This window comes from Lontra canadensis, unplaced genomic scaffold (assembly GCF_010015895.1).
Source record: "Lontra canadensis isolate GAN:19392208 unplaced genomic scaffold, GSC_riverotter_1.0 scaffold119, whole genome shotgun sequence".
NCBI classification, from domain to species: domain Eukaryota; kingdom Metazoa; phylum Chordata; class Mammalia; order Carnivora; family Mustelidae; genus Lontra; species Lontra canadensis.
The window spans coordinates 92,063-109,250 of NW_022631113.1; the positions used below are offsets into that span (position 1 = coordinate 92,063).

The 17,188-nt window shown below is 37.3% G+C and overlaps 1 protein-coding gene across 1 annotated transcript in view; it reads right to left on the reverse strand.

The window, feature by feature from the left end:
• PIBF1 (progesterone immunomodulatory binding factor 1) overlaps positions 1–17,188 on the reverse strand; it is a 151,574-nt gene that overhangs the window by 6,927 nt on the left and 127,459 nt on the right. The window contains exon 17 of the mRNA XM_032841070.1: positions 1,704–1,877. Coding sequence (XP_032696961.1) covers positions 1,704–1,877 — 174 coding nt within the window. The remainder of the gene's footprint in view (positions 1–1,703; positions 1,878–17,188) is intronic.

The following is a 17,188-nucleotide window of genomic DNA, read 5'->3' on the forward strand; positions in this document are numbered from 1 at the left end:
ATATTGTCTGCCATCACCTTAGCCCAGTTTCTGAGCTATGGTCCTTTGGAATAAATAGCTCTAGGTAGCTTATTTGGTACCATGGGATTCCTGTTCACTAATAAGAGCGGCCATTCAGTAGCCTGGCTAACAATCTTAACAACTCTTGCTACAAAGGCATATCACCCAACAAAAATAAGCTGCACCAATTGGATTCCTGTTTTTGGAAAATACACAGAGAACTAGGTTAAAAGAGAGTCGATGTGGGAAGGAAGCATGTCTCAAGACAAGGGGCCAAGAGCAAATTAATGAGGAAGTGGAAACTGTGAGTAAGCAGAAACTGGGAGAGAAACAAAGAGAAGCTGGTGTACCACCAGAGGAAAAGATCCCAGGACACAGCTGCGGAAACCCGGAAATCCGTATAGCTGTCTTGTTTCCTGGCTGGTCAATCTAGGCTTCCTGTTTTCTCTCTTCTGTCAGCTCAGTCTCCATTACCACCACATGGATCCTTACAACAATTATCCCTTATTCCATCTAAATTGTAACTCACTGTCATTTTTTTAAAAAAAGGATGTTGGACCATGTAGTCACCAAGCAATCTCTCATATCATGTTGCTCTCCAGTGGCATTATCCAAATGTATAATGAAGTAGCTTAGATCAGATGCTCCCATACTTGACCGATTATTATAATCATCTTGGAAGCTTTAAAAAACTAAAATTTGGGGCACCTGGGTGGCTCAGTGGGTTAAGCCTCTGCCTTCGGCTTGGGTCATGATCCCAGAGTCCTGGGATCAAGTTCCTGAATCAGGGTCTCTGCTCAGCGGGGAGCTACTTCTCCCTCTCTCTCTCTGCCTGCCTCTCTGCCTACTTGTGAACTCTCTCTGTCAAATAAATAAAATCTTTAAAAAAAACCCCCAAAACAACAAAAAAAACACCCTAAAATTCTGGGGACTCACCAAATCAGAGTATCATAAAGAAAATCTGTCTGGTTTTGAGTCTCTGTTCAAATTGTAAAAATCATGTTTCTTCTGGGAAATTAATGCAAGGATGGGAAACCATGTTAAAGTATAATATTTAATAATGCTACTATTTTCATTCTGTTGCCTTTTTATTTTTATTCATAAAAAATGATGTTAAAAATTATGTTAAAACATCATTTTCAGTATTTTCTTTTTTAATCTAAATTTTTCTAATTTATTGTTTTTTGAGTGATTCCTGTATATGTGCATGTCTATCTAAAAATGTATTTATGCTAATATAATTTTAATATTATATTAAACATTAATTGTATGCTAATAATATTAATTTTATGCTAATATGATTGGTTCTGTACATATGAAGAACCTCTTAGAACAAAGTATACTCATTAGCAATAAGAGGGGGAAGGAGATATTTTGCATGTCTTTTTATTCTTAGATAAGTTGAAAAATTATACAAAATGTCCCTCTGATTCCCGTATAAATCCTGAAGATTAGAGGAGGTAAATGCTAGATTAAGGCTAATTTCTGGGCCAGTCCATTATGTTAACTAAAAACCAACTATCAGTTGTAAGGTAGGTAATACATACATTCAGGAAAGGGCTTAATATAGATCTCTCAAGTCCTTTAAATAAAACTGAAAATTAGTTTAAAATCAACATGAATAAGAGGTAAGAAACCTAAGTAAAATATATTTATGAAAATCAGAGATATTAAAATTCTAAGTTAATTTTGGTTGTACTTACAAAGAGTGTTGGTTTGGGTATAAATATATTGTCTTCGTGTCCTCTAGGCACATTTAAAGTCTTTGATTTATGATTCTCTGTCATATTTTTTGCATCTGTTTTAGTAAGAAGTAACTGGTCCTCAGAATGCTTACTGCGCATATTGGTGACAATCTGTTTCATTACTGCCAATTCCTGTTGATAGACGAAAACAGAAGATAATGGCAAGTATGATTTTAGCAAGCAGACTAAAAATGATGGATGTTAAAAAACATTTATTTTTGTTCTTGAAATAGAAGAAACATTTGAAGCAATCACTATATGAATGAGGAAAGCTGCGAAACTAACAACATGTCAATGTACAGTGATGTACATAATTATCGATTCATATCATTAGTATTTTTAGGATGGTAAGTGATAAATATATCATTCCACGCTCTAGTGGGTCCCTGATTTTTCTGCATATTGGGATCACCTGTGGCATTTCAGAAACGGCTGATGTCTGTGTCCCACCTGCAGAGATTGTGAGTAATTGGACAGGGAGGTGGCCTTGGCTTTGGCATTTTCTAAAGCTCTCCAAGTGATTCTAACAGACAAACCTGAGAACCACTGGCACAGCTACTTTCCACTGAGCTTTTCTACACCAGGTTTGTTGAAGAGATGATTTAGGCACTTAATTTTCTCTCTTCTACTTCTTCGATGATGCTATTTCCTTTTGAAGTCTTATAAGAAGATGGTAGGGAAGAAGAGTCCAAAACATTTCTTCTTGCCTACTAATCACCAGCTCAAACCTTACGTTTAATACAATTTCAGGATTTCTTTAATCATGCCATTCCCTATTCTTTTACAAATGAAAACTGGACTTGGCTTTAGCAGTTGCTGTTTGAACTAAGAATTATGCTGAACTCGTTAAAGAGCTCCGATCACAATTTTCAGGCATTTACTCTTCTAAGTCTGTTTTGTCTTTTATTTCTCCCCACAGTCAAACCTTTAGCTTCTAACACTAATTAGTGGATATTTGTGATTAATTGCTAAATTCATTCAATCAAATACAAGCATACGAAGAGAGAACAGACTAAACTATCTCCTTTACCTTATTATTTGTAGAATAGTGGTGGGCTATGTTGCAAGTCATTTTTTCCCATTTTTTTATTTCATTTTCATGCCAAGACACCAAAGCTACGGTGACAGAGAGATGTTCTGCTCCCTTCTACTAATCTGTTTATAGACATCAGCTCTGGATCAGAGCAAGTTCCTACAGGCCTTCCCTCCCCCGCCCCCCCACCCCCCGGCTGTCATTAGTTCTATTTAGAACCATCTAGCTTGAGTGGTATTTTAAAACAGAGCTGTTGAGTTCAAGCCACCAAGCCTTAATAAATCTTAGGGCCAATAGAGGAGCTGGGAGAAATGGTGCCAGAATCCCTCTTCTCCCTTCTGAAGTCCTGGGGTTGGCTGGGCTGCTGCACGTGAGAATGTGGACCTCTTCAGACACGGCCAATCTGACAGAATAGCATCTGAGCCTTTTGAGGGATCTTTTGGCTTTCAAGATTGTGTTATTTCATTTATATGGTCTCCACGGTGAAGTACATAATCACTGACTTGATGTCAAACACGTCTGGTATTACGGCAGATTTCAGCTCCTGTTCTACTTACTGTTGTAAGTCAAAGGGGAAGGAGAGATGATGGTCTCTCAGGCTCTTGACAGAAAACTTTTCTATCTTAAAGAACCTATGTTTACTTGCCATAAGTTTTGTATCTTGGAATGAAGATAAAATAATAGGAAAAAATGACCTTTAACACAACATACTACTCATCTACAGATTAGTAAGGTAAAGGGCATCATATTTGCTGGGAAAGGGGACAGGTTCGGCAATGAGGATGAGGAGGTGCAGGGACATTAGGCAGAGGTCTTTGGCTCCTGAGTGCCCGGGAGGAGGCCGTCATTGCTTTTCTCTTTGCCTTCCTTCTCCTGTTGGTAGAGGAGGAGTTACAGGAAACAGCTCATTCCTGATGCTGGTCAGGAGACAGAAGAGAAATTCACAAGTCTTTGCTTCAGCCAGACTAGGATCACCTCAATTTAGGGTGTGGTCACAGTCTGCTTTCATTCTTCTGGCTGCATTAGACAATGTTAGCATGGTTTCTGAAATGCAGGTAAAGAGTACTGTACAAACAACACAGTTCTATAAAATGCCTACTAAAAAAATACAGCTACGATGGATCCCAAAACAACATGTAGGAAATTTTTTTTTCAGTTTTATTATGTTTGGTCACATGAATGATCCATTCCTTTTTTATCAATGGTAAATCTAGGGAAAGAAAATTCCACTTTAATATCAGATAGTATCCACAATACCATCATGTACTAAATACACAGAAAGCCAAGCACATGTACTGGAAATATTTTAGCATTAGGTTAGAAGTCAAAGACACATCTATTCCTGACTCTCTTACTCACTATGTAAACTTAGGCAATCTACTCTGGTTCAATGAGCTTCAGTTTCCTAATTGATAGAATGTATGCTTGTGTTACCTTTTTGGATATTTGCCAGGGTGATAAGTGAGTATGTTTTATTTCGCATTTCTTCTATTGTGAGGTTGAGCAGCTTTTCATATATTTAAGGGTATTTGATATTCTTGGCCCATTTTTTTCCTGACTGATGGTCATTTTCTTACACATTTCAAGGAGGGCTTTGTGTTAGAGATTTTACCCTTTGTAAGATGAGTGGCAGTCTCCCCTGCCGCCTTCTACCTGTTTATCTTTTATCTATGTTCATGATTTTTTTTTTTTTTTTTTTGCTATGCTGAACTTTCTGATTCTGATGCGGCTGAATATCTCAATCTCTCATTTTACAGCCGTCTCTGTGTTTTCGTCTTCATTTTCCTCCAGTTACATTTATGCTTTCTTTTTCTTTTCTTTTTCAAATGTTTAGACCTCTGATCTGTCTGAAGTTTATCCTGGCTTATGGTGAAGGGCGTGGATTCGACATCTTTCCCCCATAACTATTCTGTGATAACATTATGTACTCACCTATTTCAGATGCTTATCTTTATCGTACACTAAACTTCCATAAGTACATGATTTATTCCTGGACTTTTAAACTCAATTCCAATAGTCTGTCAGTTCATGCACCCATGTCACACTGTTATGTTTAATGATTTGCATACATTTTAACTCTATTCTTAGAGACAGGGGTGGACTTAGGTTAAATTAAAAGAAAAACCTAGAAGAACTGATTTTTATGATACTGAGTCTTTCTAACCATGACAATATTTTAATAGATCTTTCACCGACATTTTGGGCATAAATTGTCATGTCCTTAATGGTATTATTATTACAAATAAGTGGTTGTAATTATGAGACTTCAATTCTCAGACTGACAAAAATAAATAAACCAACATTAACATATATGAGCTAGAAAACTTACATGTCACTACAAAACAGAATTGTTTGGTCAGATGAAGTCACCTTGAAATCTTCTGGTTTGTTCCTATCTGGTTTGGGTCTCACCATGTTCTTGTCTGGCTCCTGATTGCTGGCTCCATCTCCTATTTAAGATTCTGCTCTGATTGTTTGGACTTGACTTTTGCATTTCATTTCCCTAGCTTTTTTTTTTTTCCCCTTAAGATTTTATTTATTTATTTGTCAGAGAGAGAGAGCACAAGCAGGCAGAGTGGCAGGCAGAGGCAGAGAGAGAAGCAGGCTCCCTGCTGGACAAGGAGCCCGATGCAGGACTTAATCCCAGCACCCTGGGATCATGACCTGAGCCGAACGCAGCGGCTTAACCCGCTGAGCCACCCAGGCGTCCCACTTCCCTAGCTTTTGATTCTGCTTTTCCATGTCCTTAAACCATCCTTTTCTGATTGGTCAGTAGAGTTATTTGTACTCGTATTTAATGACTTACAAATAATGTTTACTGCAGAGCAGAGAGTGTGATTAGATGCACAAGAAAGGACCCTCTGATGTTCGAAGGAGAATGTTTCAGTATCATGTTCAATTGAATTCTTTTTCTTACATTGCATCTATTGCTCAAAATCATGCCATTTACTTGGGTTCCTATTTGTACTCTGACTTTCTTACAGAGATTTCCCTCCTCCTTAGAGTTCTGCCTTTTTTTTCCCTTTCATTGATGGAAATAATATATGCCTTTTCCCATATTACCTAAGATTAGCTTCTTAATCATGCTATTTATTAGCTGCGTTCAATTTTGTAGACTGTTTTTAAAACTGATGCACAGTTATTATTGTGAATTTCTTTTTATTGCTTTATTTCTTTATTACCTATCTTGATAAGTTCCATCATTTCTGAGAGGGTATTGTGAAGGAAAGTATTGTGCTTTACTTCAGGACTTTGATGGTATTATTCGTTGTTTCCTAAGTCAAATTTCCGAGAACTATGATGCCAAGCTGATTATTTCTTTGCAGGTACTTTTTTTTTTCCTTTCTGTGATCTACATTGTTTACCTTTTCTGCATTAGTTTCCATCTTTTTACCTTTTTCTAAGTTTTAGGAGAGTTTGTTGACTTTTCCTCACATCCTTCTCCTGACGTTTTTACTTACTTATAATAATTTCATGATTTTTATTTTAGCTATTTCCGAAAATAAAATACCACCAATTTTTTTTGCTTGCTATTTCTCATTTTATGGAAATACTACTTTCTCAAATTTTCCTGAAAAAATAAATTATAATACCTTGTAAGTTCTTTTCTGCTATGGAATTTTGTTTTTGTTTTCCTTGGAGAACAGGGTCAGTTTCTTTGTTGTGATTTTTGTGCTAATTATTCATTTTCTTGCAGTTTCTGACAGTCTTTGGTGTGTGTTCCAAATTACGAACGAAGAACCAGATTAAAAGTTTTCTTTCTGTTTTTCATTTCATTCATGTGAACGAAACAACTGAGTCCTCCCTCTGCATACGTGGATGAGAAAATCTGTTTAGTAGGCTTCATTGTAGGGCTCGTGCAAAAAGCAGGCTCTCTTCTCCAAAATGACAGAATGTGGAGTTCCCTAATCTGGAGCTCTTTATTCTGGCTGTGTTAGCCTAATCTTGGCAAATGCTCTGTGAATTTCTCAAAATATTTTTTTTAAATTCCCATTTTAAAAAATTATACAAACAATACTTATTCATTGTAAAATTCACATGCTGTAAAAATGACATGCCCCAATTCTCTTTCCCTTTAGCTACTAGTTCGAGAACTTTACATACTGTTTATATACAGAGTCTGATTTATAATATTAGTCATTAATTCTGACACTTTTATGCTGGTTCTCAAAAAACTAATAGTATAGATGTCATAATCCAGTATATCAAATACATCAAAAAATTACAATAACTTCAAGAATGAATGAACCATTCATTAAAATCAACAGCTCTAGCACTGCATCTGGCTATACAATGGAGACTTGGGATACAACTGAAATAAAATGAAACAATAAAAACCACATTGTTGTAAAATAATTACTATTTGGAATGGAAGAATTAAGGGCCAAGTTCTTATGAAACTTGATGATGAGGAGGTGATGATGATGATGAGGAGGAGGAGGATGAGGATGGGGATGACAACTGTTACTGCAAAAATAATCTCTATAAGAGAGAGGGGCTGCGCTCTTGACTCCCAAACCACATGGCTCGGCCATTTAGTATAAACTCTCCGCATAGCGCGGTGGTGTATTAAAACAGCTCAGCTGCCGAGCAGCTGCGTAACAGTACAGCAGAGCCGATGCCAGTAAGTTGCTGAAAGTTGTAAACTCGGCAAAGATGTTGGCAAGGGGACACACAGATGGCATTTCTTGATGAAAATAGCTCTGACAAGTATAATGCAAAGTATGTGCTCCACTGGAGGTCAAATGTAATGTTTTTACGTAGAAATAACAACGTACCGTGGCTAACAAGTCAGAGAGTTCTGTGCATCTTTCCCACTTGAGGTAAACAGGAGGTAAAAACCAACCCTGTTTTAAACCAAGTGCATCCATATTTTGGATATTTAAACTTCATCGGAAGGGCTATTTAAAAAACATTCTATTATGGAAACTTTCCAATATACAAAGAGTAGATGAAGCTCTCCGTTCTGCAGCCCAACGGGAACAATGATGAACATTTTGCCAATATTGTTTCTTAAAACAGCTTTAGTGAGATGTAATTCACAACCACACAGTCATCCATTTAAACTGTATAATTCAATGGTTTTTAGTATATTCATGGATATGTGCACATTAGCATAGTCCATTTTAAAACTTTATTACCTCAGAAAGAAACCGGGATTCCTTTAGAAATTACTCCCTGATCCCACCTTCCTCTCGACTTCCCAGCCCTAAGCAACCACTCATCTATTTTCTCCTTCCTTAGATTTCCCTGTTCCAGACATCTCATATGAACGGAATCATGATGTATGTAGTCTTTTGTTACTGACTTCTTTAACTTAGCATAATGTTTTCAAGGTTTATCCATGTTATAACATATATCAGCATCTCATTTCTTTTTATGGCCAAATAATATTCTACTGTATGGTTATACCATATTTTGTTTATTCATTCATCAGCTGATGGACATCTGGGTTGTTTCCACTTCTTGGCTGTTGTGAAAAATGCTTCCATAAGCATTCATGCACAAGTTTGTGTGTGTGTGTGTGCTCATGTTTCATTTCTTTTGGGTATATACCTAGGAGTGGATTGCTGGGTCATATGGTAACTCTGTGTTTAGTTGTTTGCAGCACTGCCAGACTGTTCTGCCAACAACATTTTATCTTTACCAGTTTTTCTGAAATATTGCAAAGCAGATTTCAGACCTTCAGATCATTTCACTTGCAAACACTTTAGTAGAGATTTTTAATACATGATTTTTGAGGAAGTTAAAATATACTTTGAATGTCAATGCCACTACACCCTATGTACGGCAGAATTGTTGGAGAATAGCCTCAGTAACTACGACTGCCAACTCCTATTTTCCAGTCCCTCCCTCAGTCTTCCTGTCTAAATACTTGTTTCATTCGTAGGCTAACCTTTCCCTGGGGTTGTCCCTTTGCCGCAAGGTGAGAATATAAAGTTTTTAGGTTTGGAGAGAGAAAGAGTGAGGAAAAGAGCTAACGTTCACTGAGTATCTACTATGTGCTAAACTTTGTGCTATGTATCTTACATGATAATTTAATCCTCTTCCGAGGTGCCTGCGTGGTGCAGCTTGTTGGGTGTCTGACTCTTGGTTTCAGGGTCGTGAGATAAAGCCTCATGTTGCTGTCAGCTGCTTAAAGCTCTCTCTCTCTCTGCCCCTCTCCTCCCCTGCACTCTCTCTCTCAAATAAACCTTTAAAAAAATAATAATTTAATCCTCTTCTAAATACCAAAAGGTAAATATTACTTCAATTTCGAAGATGGAAAAACAAGCTAGAAGGTTATAAGAAATTTAGCCAGGTCCATTAGTTACTAATAAGTGAAACCAGTTTTTAAATGTAGATCTTTCTGGGTTCAAAGCTGTCATTATTTATAAAATAGTTCATCTATCTTCTATCAAAGGTTCTTACACACACACACAATTTCAGGTTTGGAAGGGATCTTCAAGATATTTAACTAGGCCTCTATACAAAACAAAACAAAACAAAACAACAATAACAACAACAAAAAACCAAAGCAAAACAAAACAAAACAAAACGTGTCTCCTTATAATTTCTATTTCTACTCTTAGGCTTTAATTCTAGCCTTTGGAGAAGGCTATAACAAGTCTATTACTGCCTCCTTCCCATGCTTGCTTTGAATTTCTTACATCTCTCTAGATCATTTCTTCTGTAAACATCCCCAGTTCATTCATCCCTTTTATGACTGAAAAGAATTCTTGAACTCTTTCACCATCTTGATTGTTTTTCTCAGATTACCTTCTAGTATTGGAAAGTTTGGAACCTAGAACAGAACAGAGAAGTCTTGGCTAGAGCAGAGCAGAGTAAGACTAGCTACTCCTTATTCTAATGCACAGAAGATGACATTCACGGTTTTGGAACCATACCTTATCCACGACTGAAAGCTTAGTGAGAGCTCAAGTATATACATGAGAGAGAGACAACTGTGCTGTCATAGCCGAAGGGACATAACTAGTCACCTGGTACATTCTTTCCTGAACTTGGATATAATCTTAAGGTCATGCTCAACAGTGATCTAGGTACAGAAAGAAGCTAGTATTAACACAATAAAGTAGGCCCCTGAGTTGAAATCACTGCCATGGTTGACAGAACAGAAGTGTGGGCCCTTTGATTCTGTTCTGATTGGCTTGTACATACCCTTTACGTCATCTGATTGCTGGATAGTGTATCTCGGAATTCTGACTGCTCTGCCTTCCCGTAGGTATTCTCTCTTGGTGCCCCGCTCCCCTTCTTTAACAGTATTCATCTAGCTGCTGTCTAGTTTCTGGCCTTTACTATCTCAGTATAACCTGATAGGTTTTGATGCATATTCTAGCTGATTTCCATGATAGCCATCAGACTCGAAACACTGTGCTCTACTTTGAGGACTGCTTTCCAGAGTGCGCCTCACTCCACTGTCTGTACTTTCGCCATGTTGTATTCCCAGCCTTCCCACAGTGGTAGCTCCCTGATGCGTAATCAGTGACTTTAGTTTATATCAAAATACTGCCAGTACAGTACCTGACAGGATTATGATATAATTACCTCATATCTAACAATCTCTCCTGGCCACCACACATTTCCAGAGACTCATTTTATAGCTTTACAGTTTTGTGTGTCTCCTCACGTTCCAGAAATGTTTGGTTTGTTATAAACTTCTATGATTCCAAGAGAATCATAAAAACAGAGGGATAGATATGATAGCAAGAGGTCTTTACTTGTTCCTTATTGGTAAAAAAAAAAAAAAGGTCAGAGAAATGTACTTACTATTTAAAAGAAAATATGCCAGACTTCTAAAATACAGTGGGAAAAATACATATTTCATTCTAAAATACAAATTCAAGAAATTAGATAATAATAGGCCTATATGATACCTAAGAGATGTAAAAAAAGTTAAAAGGACATATATACACATCTAAAATATTATGATGAGATATTTTATTGCTTCAATTAAGAGTTTTATTTGCCAGGTACCACAAAGATATTTGTAATTTTAAAGATGATGATGAAAAAGATGAACAAAGCCAAAACACTTATGAAAATCAAAATAATTTAACCTAGTTGTACTAAGTTCTATACAAGTCCACATAAGCATAGAGGTCCACAGAGTACAATCTAAAAGAAAGTCATGTGTCTTTTATGCAACTCAAAATTGAGGAGAGTTAACATTCCACAAGATGGACAACTGAGATTTAGCTGCTCCTTCTGTGAAATGGGTATAAGATCATCACCGGTTTCTGTGAGGCTTAAAGAAATCAGTATTTTTTTTATTAAAGATTCTATTTATTTATTTGACAGACAGAGATCACAAGTAGGCAGAGAGGCAGAGAGAGAGAGAGGAGGAAGCGGGATCCCCGCTGAGCAGAGAGCCTTTTGCCAGGCATGATTCCAGGACCCTGGGATCATGACCTGAGCAGAAGGCAGAGGCTTAACCCACTGAGCCAACCAGAAGCCCTAAAGAAATGAGTATTAAAAAATTCCAAAGTCAGGGCGCCTGGGTGGCTCAGTGGTTTAAAGCCTCTGCCTTCAGCTCAGGTCATGGTCTCAGGGTCCTGGGATCGAGCCTGGCAAAAGGCTCTCTGCTCAGCAGGGAGCCTGCTTCCCCTTCTCTCTCTGCCTGCCTCTCTGCCTACTTGTGATCTCTCTGTCAAAATAAAGAAATAAAATAAAAAAAAATTCCAAAGTCATATATAAATATTAAATGTTCTTATTATTAACTGAAAATTCTAGATGGCACAAGCATGGAGGAATAATTTAAAGCTTTTCCTTTGATTCCTTAGTTCCTAGATATACTGGGTTGAAAGCAATCTATAACTGATTTGTAAGTATGTTAGTATTACATAATTGATCTGAAAATGTTTTAAATATTAGGCAAGAAAGAAGCTATAAAAACTCAAGATACTATTATTACTGATATATAATTGGCTTGGTTTTGGCACACTTTCTTATTAAAAAAGTTTTCTTAGAAAGATTTTATTTATTTGAGAGAGAGAGAGAGTCAGTGAGAGAGAGCACAAGTTGGGGTGGTAGGGGAGAGGCAGAAGGAAAGGGAGAGGCAGAGTCCCCGCTGAGTAGGGAGCCCAACAAGGGGGCTCTATGCCAAGACCCTGGGATCATAACCTGAGCTGAAGGCAGACGCTTAACCCACTGAGCCACCCAAGCACCCCTGGTTCTGGCATACTTTTAAAAGTATATGTAAATTCGACATTAGAGTTATTTTTTGCAATATTTACTCCCTGAATTTCTTTGGACTTGAATTAACTTACCTTTATATGGCAAAAATAAGCATTCTAAAACTTTATAGAGAAAATATGACTTCCATTGTATGTGCATTTTAGGTTTTCATTACAATAACTGTCTTTTTTTTTCTTTTTTCTTTTTTACTTGAGAATGACTTTTTAAAAATTATTTTTATTAACATAATAATATATTATTTGCCCAGGGGTACAGGTCTGTAAATTATCAGGCTTATACATTTCATAGCACTCACCATAGCACATACCCTCCCTAATGTCCATAACCTAACCACCCTCTCCCTACCCCCCCACTCCTCCCAGCAACCCTCAGTTTGTTTCATGAGATTAAGAGTCTCTTATGGTTTGTTTCCATCCCAATCCCATCTAATAATTGTCTTAAGGGGCGCCTGGGTGGCCCAGTCAGTTAAGCGTCCAAATCTTGGTTTTGGCTCAGGTCATGATTTTATGGTTGTGATCTTAGGGCCCTGATCTCAGAGTCATGAGACTGAGCCTTGTGTTGGGCTCATGCTCAGTGCGGAGTCTCCTTGGTCTTCTCTCTCTCCCTCTGCCACCACCCCCTCACCCCACAACGCACACGAGTGGAGACTCTCAAATAAGTAAATAAATCTTTTTAAAAAATTCACTTAAACTCACTAAATCAAAACAAATTTTAACTGGAAGAGCATCACTAAGATGAGAAACGTATAAATCTAAGAAACAATTACATCTTCATCTAAAGAAAAATTAACTTAGGCCCTCAGTATTTTTTTTTAGTCATGGTGATGTAAAATTTAACTACATAGGTATATAAGAAAAACGTGTAAAAGGTATCCTTAAGAAAATGTCAAAACAGTTAAGTATGAACCAAAAGGAATGACACACATATAGAAATATGTAATTTGTTTGAACTCTTTATGAAGTGGATTGCCTAAGGGGCACTTGTGGTGCTGAAACGTCCCTGAAACTTTCCGAGAAATCACAAAGAACATACGAGTTAGGATCTGGGAACATAAACATACCATAAAAGAATGATAATTATACTGTGACTTCACTTTTAGGAAACCTGGTTAACTGCAGGTTTGTGATACACAGTGCAGTACAAGGCAAGTATTCTGGGCTAATGGGAGCCCAACATTCAAGCAAAAAATGGGGCTTTGCATAGTTTAGGAACCTTAGTAAGGAGTGGTTAGTTAATTCTGGTTACATACTAACTGAAATGCCTGTAGACCCTGAAAGATATTATCAGTAGAAGCACTAAGTAAAAGGGTAGAAGAATCTCAGGTCTTAGAAATAGATATCTCTCACAAATGTGTATTATTTTTGAGAGGCTCGCTACCCATAGAGGTTGCTTGTGGGTACAGGTACCATGTCCAAGGTTTTGGAAGTAGCTTTGTTTTAGACAAACTTGATTTCCTACTAGTTACTTTTAGATAAAGTGAAACTGTTCTTGGGTATAAAGAGCGTCTTTAGTTAAAATGATATCAGTTGTCAGAGGGTATTTTACTATCTGAGGGAAGGGGATGGGACTATACTAAAGGTTAGTTCCTCAAGTTTTCTATTTGACTATTCTATTTGACTATTCTATTTGACAGTTTCAGGTGCAGTTATAATTGAAGATGGTAAAGGACCATAACAATTATTCAACGGAGTACTTATTACGTGCTAAATACTGGGCTAACGGCTAATAGGAAAAATGAGCCACTTTACTGGCCAAGTCATATGCATAATTATATAGTGATGTGAACATTAACAGAAATAGTTTAAAAATTATTGGAAAGAAGTAGAAAAAAGGGATGAATTTTTCTTTGTCGAACTTTGAGAGAACTTCAAAGAATACATAACATTTGAATTGACTCTTGACACAGAAGGAAAAGAGAAAAAGGAACCACATCCATTAAGTTATGTGTTGTTACACACCAGGAATGTTACTATAGTATTTAATTCTCATATAGTCCTGCAGAGTAGACATTACCTTTACACACAAGAAAATGGGGTTTAGAGGGAGTAAATTATTGTCACAAGAATCCATAGCTACGAAGTAGTAGAGCTGTGATAGGATAGCTGTGATAGTCTTGTCTGACTTTGGCTTTTCTCACAGTATTTTAATATGGAGGTGACATAAAGAATATAAAGGTAATTCCAACCTTACAATTTAACAAGTGACCTGAACACATACATACACATATATACTAGAAGGTAGAATGTAATTCTGGACCAATCCCATTGTCCATCATCTCCATGTTTATACCTAGCACGCTGAATGCTACTGGAGAAAAATTGCTCAAAATGGTACGACTATAAACACATGGTGTTTCAACTTGGCCGTTATTTGATATTTCCATAATACATATCACTCATTTACTGTGAAGCTGTTTCTTTTTTTTTTTTTTAAAGATTTTATTTATTTATTTATTTGACAGACAGAGATCACAAGCAGGCAGAGAGAGAGGAAGGGAAGCAGGCTCCCCGCTGAGCAGAAAGCCTGATGCGAGGCTTGATCCCAGGACCCTGGGATCATGACTTGAGCCAAAGGCAGAAGCCTTAGCCCACTGAGCCACTCAGGCGACCCACTGTGAAGCTGTTTCAAAATTCTATTTTCTTCAAAATTCTGATGCTAGCAAATCTGTCATTAGAGCACAGCCATTGGATGGGAACTGCCTAAATTCTTACCACCAAACCTACAAACTCATTTTTATCTTTACATAATCTTTATTTCTATCTTCAAAATGGAAAAGGTGCCCTCCTGTCTAAAATTAAATCCCATCACTTGCACTCTGGATCTCCTCCTTCCCCAACACTTTGCTCAATTGGTATCTTTCTCTTGCTTGTCCCTATAATGTCTCTCTCCACCTGGCTCCTTCCCATCACCGTTTAAATTGGATACTCCCTAACCGTGAGAGGTTAAAACCCTTGACCTCATGCCCCTCCCCCATCATCCTATAGTCTCTGATTTAAATAACTTAAGGTTTATCTATCTTTCCTATGACCACTTTTCAATTTCTGCTCATTCATCAATTCACTGCAGTCTGCTTTTTGGCTCCACGGAAACTGATGTAACATCTCTGTTAAGTTCAGTTGACACTTCCTTTTTCTTCTTTGTTTGATTTGGCCCCTTGACAGACCATTGTCACTGGTCAGATTCTACTCTCATTCTGATGTTCCTGCCATTTCTCTGGTTATGGTGCCTTCTAATCTGTGCAAAGTTTTTCCTCTACCCATCCCTTAAATGTTGGTGTTCGTCAAGATTCTGGCCTAGGCCTTTTTCTGCTCTCATTCTATGTAATTCATTTACCAGTTCATTTAATTCCTTCCACATAAAGCACTATCTTTACTGGATATATCCACTTAGATATTTTCTTGAGCTTTTCTTCTCCAACTCTATTTCTCCCATGTGCTTTGTGGCACCACCAGAAACCCAGGATGAAAGCGGAAACCTTGGGCATCAATCCTCATACCTCCTCTCTTCAGCATTCCCTAGGTCCAGTCACCAAGCCCCATGATTCTCCTTTCTTTCTTTTTTTTTTTTTTAATTTATTTATTTGAGAGAGGGTGAGAGAGCGAGAGCTCACAGAGGCAGAGGGAGAGGCAGACTCCCCACTAAGCAGAAAGCCTGATGTGGGGCTTGATCCGAGGACCCTGGGATCATGACCTGAGCCGAAGGCAGATGCTTAACTGACTGAGCCACCCAGGCGTCCCTGATTCTGTTTTCTAAATAGCTTTCAAATTAGTCCATTCTTGGTGGACACCATCATCACCAGTCTGGTTCAAGACACCATCATAACTCACTGAAATACTGGAACGGCTTCCTAACCGGGGCTCTAACAACTACCCTTAATACAGCTTCAAAAGAAATCACAAGGGCTTTTACATCAGCTTCTTAAAATTAAGAATAGTATTCTAGTAGACATTTGGCTGATTAAAGATCCTTTTCCTACTCTTGAAAACTTATATTCGGAAGGCACATGATGAAATATATACACAGAAAAGCAGAAAGAGAATTTCCAAATCAGCAAATCTTACTTCAAAAAAGCAAAGATGAGTGGATAAAAATGGATGAAAATGATAGCCACCTAAGAAGATTCTTGAGAGGTACACTCAACAAGAAAGAAGACATTTTAAGGAATTACATTTCTTATATTCAAAACTGAATGCTGAACTTGAAGCTCTGCTGCTGTTCTCCAAGAGCAAGATCCTATCAGTTGCTCTTTGGCTTTACCTCCTTTTTACCTTATTATTTAAGATTTATATTATTTTATATTTTTATACCTAAGAGGTCTTAGCATAAGTGAAAATATGTAAGGGTAAAAAAGATCACAACCTGCTTAAAGGAAACCGAAAAAGTTATTTGGAGGCATCAAAAATGAAAGAAAAAAAATAGATTATAACACCTGGATAAGATATTCAGCTCTGAGTTTTTTTGGCAATTAAGACAAAAAGGAAACACATTAAATTACATAGTTTTCACTTTCTTACAACAAGAAAGCATATAACTTCATCTACAGAGGCAAAAACTTTCCTGGAACTAATGCAAGCAATAATTCATCATGAAATTCTTGTCTAAATGGGAATAAGGAAAAAGATCATAAACTTTTGCTTCAGAAAAAAAAAGCATTTGCTTTTAGTTTTGACAGTAAGTATGTAATCATGGTTGAGTTCCTTAACTCTTATCAGCTTCAGTTTCATCTGTAAGAGTGGGGACAGTAAGATTTAATTCTGTGATATTTAACTTCGCTACTTTTAAAGTGAGTAATTAAGCACTAATATAGAAAATAAAACCCTTTAAGGCCATGCCCCAATGTCCTAGAACTGTCAACTTAGAATTATCTCATCCGTTTTTTTTAATTTAACACATACTTGATACTATGTAAATGAGAGGATGATCTCATTTCCTATTACATGACCACCTAAAGTCTTATCAGAACTAGATGACACTGCTTAAAAAGGTAGAGATAGTGGTGTCCAGTGCAAAAAAGACAATGAAAAATTCAAAATTTTGCATTTGATCACATGTGGATTGAAACTCAGAAAAATTTAGCTGATTAAAGCAGTGACTCATGTTAGACAATTTTCCCAGGGACCTGCCTAGTGTGGGGCAAGCTCTCACGTGCACTGTGCATGACTCTGAGAATGGGCCTCTCCTACATTTTGTGCCCTAGGTGTTTGCTTGCCTCAGC